General features: G+C 45.9%; 1 protein-coding gene across 1 annotated transcript in view; it reads right to left on the reverse strand.

Moving 5' to 3' along the window:
* The window catches only part of Pamr1 (peptidase domain containing associated with muscle regeneration 1), a 74,596-nt gene extending 67,104 nt beyond the window's left edge, over positions 1-7,492 (reverse strand). The window contains exon 1 of the mRNA XM_013019579.1: positions 7,418-7,492. Coding sequence (XP_012875033.1) covers positions 7,418-7,490 — 73 coding nt within the window. The 5' untranslated portion in view covers positions 7,491-7,492. The remainder of the gene's footprint in view (positions 1-7,417) is intronic.
* Positions 7,493-7,765: the final 273 nt, after the last annotated feature.

The following is a 7,765-nucleotide window of genomic DNA, read 5'->3' on the forward strand; positions in this document are numbered from 1 at the left end:
GGAGGAGGAGGAGGAGGGGGAGGGGGAGGAGGAGGAGAAGACAATGGCTTTGTGCTAGGCATGGTGATTCGTGCCTGTAATCCCAGTTATGTGGGAGATAGACATCAAAAGGACTGTGGTGTGAGGTTAGATTGTCCATCTTCATAAACCAGGCATGGCATCTCATGCCTGTGGTCTAAGCTCTATGGTAGGTGGTATGAATAAAAGGATTGAGGTCTCAATCAGCCTGGGCAAAGAGGGGAGGGGGGGAGAGAGAGGAGAGGCCCTATATGAAAAATAACTAAAGCAAAAAGTTCTGGGGGAATGACTTAAATGGTAGAGTAGATAGTGCAGTTACATGTAGATATTGCCAAAAGAGAAGAAAAATAGCTTTCCTTGATTCATTCTGCCCTTCACCTTATCCCATGGCTAAAGAGCGTACATGCTGATAAGTGAGATGGAACAAATCTGGAAAGGAGCAAGGATACATCATGTCAGGGGTAGACTTGAAATACCTCTCCATCCCCAGTGTTGCTCCTCTTGCAAAGAGACACATGATTTGAATTACAAAAGTTGACCATGGAACAAAGAACCTTCCACTTCCCATGTCTAATCAGAGTGAGACCCGTGACCCTGTGAACAGTTATCCTGGAAACTGGTTGGATTCTGGGCTGCTTAGCACCCGTTTTCTCGAAGCCATGGCTTCTCATGGGACCCACTGAAGCCATTGTCTCTGTTCTTTCTCACCCTCCATTCTCCCTCCACAGAGAAGAGCACATGACTAACCATCTTTAACCTAGCCTGAGCACTTGGAACAGCCACAGGTTCAATCAGACGTCTCTCCTAATTCCAGGGTCTTTTAACATTTGGTTCAAATACAGCCAGCAGATCTGTCACATTGGGGACCTGCTTGCTGCTGGTTGTTACTGGTGTTGCTCAGAATCTAAGAGCATCTCTCTGGAATCAGACTGTCTGTGCCTAAACACAGACATCCAGCATATGACTAGGCCAGGTCCTGAAAGTTTGCCTAAGTTCTTTTTGTGTATAAACTGGGCTTCATGACACTGCACCCCCTCTTAGGTTTGTTGTGAGGATTTAAGATGGCCTAGTATCTCTCACAAACTCAATCAGTTATTTGGAGGGCAAAACTTGGGAGTAGGCTGTCTAAGATAGAAGCTTCTTCAAAGACAAGTTTGCTTTAGGGATCTCTGTCATCAAGGATGAGAATTTTATGTACAGGGGTGGGTTGGGAGAGGTAGCTGAGAATGTTTAAAGGGATGACATTGATCAAGTTGTACTATATTCATAAACTGTCTTGTTGAATGGCAACTACTCAAAGATAATTTTAAAAAATTTAAAAAAAAGAATTTGATGTACTACTGCCCACCTACTCTGCTCTCAAACTCCCTGAACTCTAAATACATCCCACAAGTAATTGTGAACTAGAAAAATAAAAAGGAATAAGTTAGATGTAGAAAATAAGAACATCTCTATGCCAGACAGTGAGAAGTCTCCAGCCAGCTCTAGTTCTCTGCTTTCCTTGAGGCATTCTGTTTACAGATAGAGAGCCTATGTTCTTCTACAATCTCTACTTCTTTTCCATCATAAATCTAAAACTTTGGTCCAGATCTTGTGAGGACTGACAAGGCATAAATACAGACAAGACTCGAACCTGGTAGACTTCCTACCAGCGATCTATTACTCTCAGTATTCCAGTTGGCCTCTGGGCAATCTGCTTTGCAATTCAGGAACTGGAAAATAGAAACCCTGCATTTCCCTGTCCATTAAAATAAATAAGAGGAGAAGAAAGCCAGGTACTCGTGACTCTCAAATGTCCATAGAGGAAGAGGGTGCTAGCTCTTTACCCATGTAAAGAGGTGGGGACAACATTCTCACTCATCAGGGAAATGGTGCTTTTTCCAATTTACACACACTCCAAATCAATTGTCCCATCCAGAGCTGGCCTCTAATGAGGGAAGCCGAGACGTTTGCTCTTCTATCCTGATTGGCCACCCCAGTAAGACAGATAAAAAAAAAACTTTTTTTTACTTAAAACCTATTATTAGGTGTCCAATCACTATTAGCTCAGCTAGTCTTACTGTGCCAATATAAGCCAGGTGTAGGAAGACTGAGTCAATCCCAAGCTCATGTCAATGACATTCCAAAGGCTTCCTCAGGACTTGTGAATATTCCCATGTTCCATGGCATCTCTATTTCTGGGTTTCCATGTCCAAAAATGCTTTGTTCATAGCTTATTGCCGACATAGCTCCCAGGCTCCTCCTCAGTTCCTACCAAAAATTTAGGCTAAAGGTCAGTCATGAGAATAAAATATTGTACTTAAGAGTAGGAGGTCCTGGAGAGAGAGGTACAATTAGGCTCTAGGAAACACACAAATTAAATTATAATTTGAAGCTTAGAAAAGTCCTATGTAAGCCAGGCACTGGTGGCTCACACCTGTAATCCTAGTTACTCAGGAGGCTGAGATCCGATGATTGAAGTTCAAAGCCAAGCTGGAAAATCTATGAGATTCTTTTTTTTGTTTCTTTTCTTTCTTTTTTTTTGGAGGGGGGGTCCAGTCGTGGGGCCTGAACTCTGGGCCTGGACACTGTCCCTCAGCTCTTCAGCTCAAGGCTAGTGCTCTACCACTTGAGCCATAGCGCCACATCCAACTTTTTTCTTTTTGCTTATGTGGTGCTGAGGAATCAAACCCAGGGCCTCATGCATGCAAGGCAAGTGCTCTACCACTGAGCTACCTTCCCAGCCTATCTATGAGATTCTTCTCTCCAATAAACCGCCCAAAACCCAGAAGTGAAGCTGTAACTCAAAGTAGTAGAGCACTAGTCTTTAGCAGCACAAAAATAGTGCCCAGGCCCTGAATTTAAGTCCCTCAACCACAGACAAAAAGAAAGAAAAGTCCTATACAGTGGGTGTTTTTATTTATTTGTTTGTTTGTTTTGCCAGTCCTGGGGCTCGAACTGAGGGCCTGGGCACTGTCCCTGAGCTTCTTTTGCTCAAGGCTAGCACTCTACTACTTGAGCCATCATACCACTTTCAGCTTTTTCTGTTTATGTGATACTGAGGAAGGCAACCGGGGCTTCATTCATGCTAGGCAAGCACTCTACCACTAAGCCACATTCCCAGCCCTAGTGGGTGCCTTTTAAAGTCCTCTTATACTAGGTGCCAGTGGCTCATACCTATAATCCTAACTACTCAGGAAGCCGAGATCTGATGATCATGGTTAGAAGACAGCCTAGGCAGGAAAGTCTGTGAGACTCTAATCTCCAGTGAACCACCAAACAGTGAGGACAAGAGCTGTGGCTCAAGTGATAGAGTGCTAACCTTGAGCAAAACAACATGGGACAGCACCCAAACCCTGACTCGCACACATACACAAAAAAGTCATTAGCCAATCATCATTAGCCTTAGTAGTATTACCCCTTTGCAACTCTCAGCATTGAGCATCCAGCCTTCTACTTCCATCCTTCCCTTTCTTTCTCTCTTCTGCCCCACTACTCTTAGGAATGGAGATCAAGAACACAAATGCTGGTAGTCGGTATCAAACAGGAGAAGGTAGGCTGTGGGACTAGAGGGTGGATCTAGCCCACCTCAAGGCAATCAGCTTCAAACATTTCTGTACATGGGGTTCTACTAAGTGTCTCTGCTAAGGCAACTGTGGGCTGCCAGTTTGCAGTCTTCACTGTGCACTCTTCCTCTTTACCGCAGCCAAGCATGACAGAGCAACTATGCCCCCAACTGAAGCTAGCCAGGGCTGTCTCTAGTCTGCTTCCTACATGTCCAGAAATCCTGCCAAGGTAACATGTACATGGCACCACCAATCCATGTGCTAGATGTGTGAGTGAAAGTCACCCAGGGAATAGGTGAACTTGAGCTCAAAATAAGACAGCTAGAGACTACCTTGTACTCCACCTATTCAGACTTTACTCACTTACATGATTACTTAATTACTTATGAAAGCAGTCTCACTATGTAGTCAATACTGGCCTTGAATTCCCTCCCAAACCTCATACCTCAGCCTCCCAAATACTGGAATTAGACGTATATGCCATCATACCTATATTGTTAGATGGAATATATATATATATATATATATATATATACACACACACACACACACATATATATATATCCAGAACTTTTGCATCCTATCAAACTGAAATTCTACACCAATTAAACACTAACTTCCTTTTCCCTTCTCCCTGTGGCCCCTGGTTGTCACCATCTTACTTCCTGTCTCTGTGAACTGACTATTGTAGGTACCACATACAAATGGAATTGCACAGAGTATGTCATATGTGTGCACACGCAAGCACACCCCAATACTGAGGCTCAAATTCAAAGCTTCATGCTCTTGCTTGGCTTGCTTTTGCTCAAGACTCTTGCTCTACCACTTGATTCACACCTCTACTTTTGGCTTTTTGCTGATTAACTAGAGTCTCACAAATGTTTCTGCTGATGTTGGCTTTAAGCCTCAATCCTTAGACCTCAGCCTTCTGAATAGCTAGAACTACAGGGGTGAGCAAACAGCACCCGGCTGGTGTTTGTCTTTTTGTGTCCAGCTCCTCCAACGTATTGTTCATCTATGTTGTAGCATGGGCCAAAATTTTCTTCTTTTTAAAAGTGTTATTCCATCATATGTGTGTAGCACATTTGGTTGATTCACCTTTGGACAGTTGGCTTGTTTCCAGCTTTTGACTTTGGAGAGTAATGCTGCTATGTACTCTGGGATGCAGGTATTTGTTTGAGTCTCTGCCCTCAGTTTTTAGATGCATAGATCACACACTGAATTGCTAGGTCAGATGGTAATTATATGTTTAACGCTTTGAAGAACTATGCCTGTGTATCCTTGAACCAATCTTAGAACCTCTCCAAACTTCACCTGTAAAACAGTGATAGTGAAGCAACTGTGTTAATAGTTAATAGCCTAAAACTTAAGTATATAAAGCATGTGATTTAAAGTCTAGGTGCATCTTAAACCTTCACTGCCTGCTAGGTGGTTAATCTTGTCCTTGGAATGGAAAGACTCAAGCAAAAATAATCACTAAAGACAGTCTCTGCTCCGAAAATCCATAGTCCTACCATGAAATTATCTTCCTTGTGGGGTGCCAAGAGCTCTCAGAATATATGATAAGGGAACACCCTCTTTGTGATTCCCACAAAATCCACCATGTCTGCAAGCTCAATTTCCACAGCTCTCGTCTTTGGAATGTGCTAACACATCCCACCAGAAGCCACCATCTAATTTTCCTTGCCACTCTTTCCCCCTTGCTTGCTTTCCACATTCCCTGCTGACACTGAAGAATACCTGGGCTTCACATTTTCTTCCCCAGTTATATTTGGGTTCCCACCTTACTAGCTAACTGTTGGAAATGTCACTAGCAAAGTGATTCATAATAAAGCTTCATTTCCCAAGAGCCTCATGTTTTAAACGAGGTTTTCCTCTTAGGCCGAGTCACATTGGCAGCACCACTGCTATTTGGCGGAGTCCATTAGAGTTGGGCTTCCACCTCATTGCTGTTTATGTCGCGTTTATCACTTGGCCTCATGTCTGGATTCCTGACCTCCGACACATATCCCGTGTCTAGGAACAACATCATCCCACGGATATTTACATTTCAGATCCTCTTTTTAGAAAAGTAATTACAGGAGAAATGCATCCAAGCTTTTTCTTGCTGGAGCCAGATGCAATATTCCAGCAGGGAGTGGACTTGTACACTAACTACATGAAGAAATATTTTCCTTCTCCACTCTTCAGTTCAACAACTGGAATGTCCGTGCTAAATGCATGAAGCTGCTCCTCTGGCTCAGTCAGCGGCTTGGCTGACAACAAACCACACACCCTCCCCAAAGCTTTTCCACAGCAAAAGGTAAAAGAGAATCTTAAATTAGCAAGAAATGAGTTTTTCAGATGCTGGGGAGCCGAGTTTGTTTTTCAGCTTTCGTGGGTTGGAGTTGTCTCACCTGCCACGTTATGGAAATGGAGAAGAGAAGCTTGGGACTGACCACAAGGGAAATCTGAACCACTGAATCCGGATGCTCTGAGAAGAACCAGGGTCTTCTAGAGTTGCTCTAGACCACCACACCCCGGTGATCTGGTTCCAAAAGGCAAATATGGAACAGGGAGGAATCCTAAGGCAAAATCCTCAATTTACCCCTGGGCAAGTGTTTAGGGTGGCAGATTAGACTTACTTAAAGGGCTACTTCTGCTTTCTCTTTTATTGTCTTTGGGCTGCTCCTGGGACCAAAGGCAAAGGAAACACTCAGACCTTCAGACAGTAAATCACGGAAAAAAAACGGGAGGAGGAAGCTGGCTGTAGATAGAGTGTGCATCCGAAGTGGAGGAAGAGGCCTCCTATATCCAGGCTTTTTGTTGACACAGACACTTGTCTTCTGCTTCTCTCCAGCAGGCTATTGCATGTAAGTATCACCACCAACCTCCTTCTCTACCTGTTGCAGTTCCCTGTAACCACCTGCAGCATCACAGCACCCATGGCTCAGCTAAACACAAAGGACAGGCTGCCTGCACGGTAAAGAGGCACCAGAGACTGATAGGCAAGCTGCCAGGAAGAGATGCTTTCTGTTCTGTCAGTCCTCCGCTCTCTCACCTCCTGACCCCTCACCCTCTGGCCAGGTAAGGGCAGCTGCTTCTCACCTGCCAAAGAGCCCTTCCCAGGCCTGCCATTTCCTGGGGTTTCCCCTTTGCTGACTCAAGAGGTTCCCAAGAATTCTATGTCATGTCCCAGCCTCATTTTTTTTTTTACCCTCGCCTCCACCCACCCAGCCCATTGGACCTGGGAATTGTGGCTCAGAAAAATGGCATGTAAAAAAAACAAAACAAAACAAAGAAACCAGAATGCTTTCCAAACAAACACTGCGTGTGTCCCCAAAAAGAACTTGGCATTTCAACCTCGGGCTTTCCTTCTTAGTAGGAAGGAAGTGCCTCGATCTCCTAGGCTTGAGGACCTGAGCAGAAAGGGTTCTATCAGTGAAATCATGCAGATCAAGGTTCTCCAGGCAGAGCAACAAGCCAGCCCAGCTCTCTTGCCTTCTTTCCTGCTCACCTCTGCAGGACTGCTTCCCAGGGAAAACTTTGTATTTGCAAAGCACACAGCCACTTAAACTCAACCCCATCCTCAAGGTGACCCGGGACTTTAAAAAAGGAGCCAAATATAATTGGTCTCCCCTTCTAGAGACAGTTTAGTCTACAACTAGGGATATCGCCTTCCGTTCTCAGGGAGGGCAACAGGCTCTAACTCCAGCACCACCAGCCAAGCCCCCAAGATTAGCCACCCACACCCCTGCCTCCTTGAAACTGCCAAGTCCAGTCCCCATCACCCCAACCCCGCCGCTCCCGCCCCCCCCCCACCACCCGGGAAGGAAATGCCCTTCCAGGGGCGTCCTGAACGCCACTCACAGTACCTCTTGGCAAAGATGAGATGAGCAGGAGCTGCAGGAACACGAGCCCCAGCTGCGTCCAGCGGTCCAGCTCCATCTTTCCCGCGGTGCTGCGCGAGTCACTGGGAACTGGAGGAGGGACGGGACAGAAGGAGGCAGGGCGGCTCTTACAGGGACCTCCCCAATCCCCAGCTGAGCCGGAGCTCGGGTTTCAGCTGGGCAGACTCCCCCATCCCCATCAGAGGGGAGCCACCACCTTCAGCCACAGCGACGGCGACGTCAGCCCCAAACTCTCCTCACCACCTTAACCCTTGAGGGGCCCAGAGGTGGCCCCCCGCAAAGCTCCCCACCTCCTGCCCTCCACCCCGCCCC

This window comes from Dipodomys ordii, unplaced genomic scaffold (genome assembly GCF_000151885.1).
Source record: "Dipodomys ordii isolate 6190 unplaced genomic scaffold, Dord_2.0 Scaffold46, whole genome shotgun sequence".
NCBI classification, from domain to species: Eukaryota; Metazoa; Chordata; class Mammalia; order Rodentia; family Heteromyidae; genus Dipodomys; species Dipodomys ordii.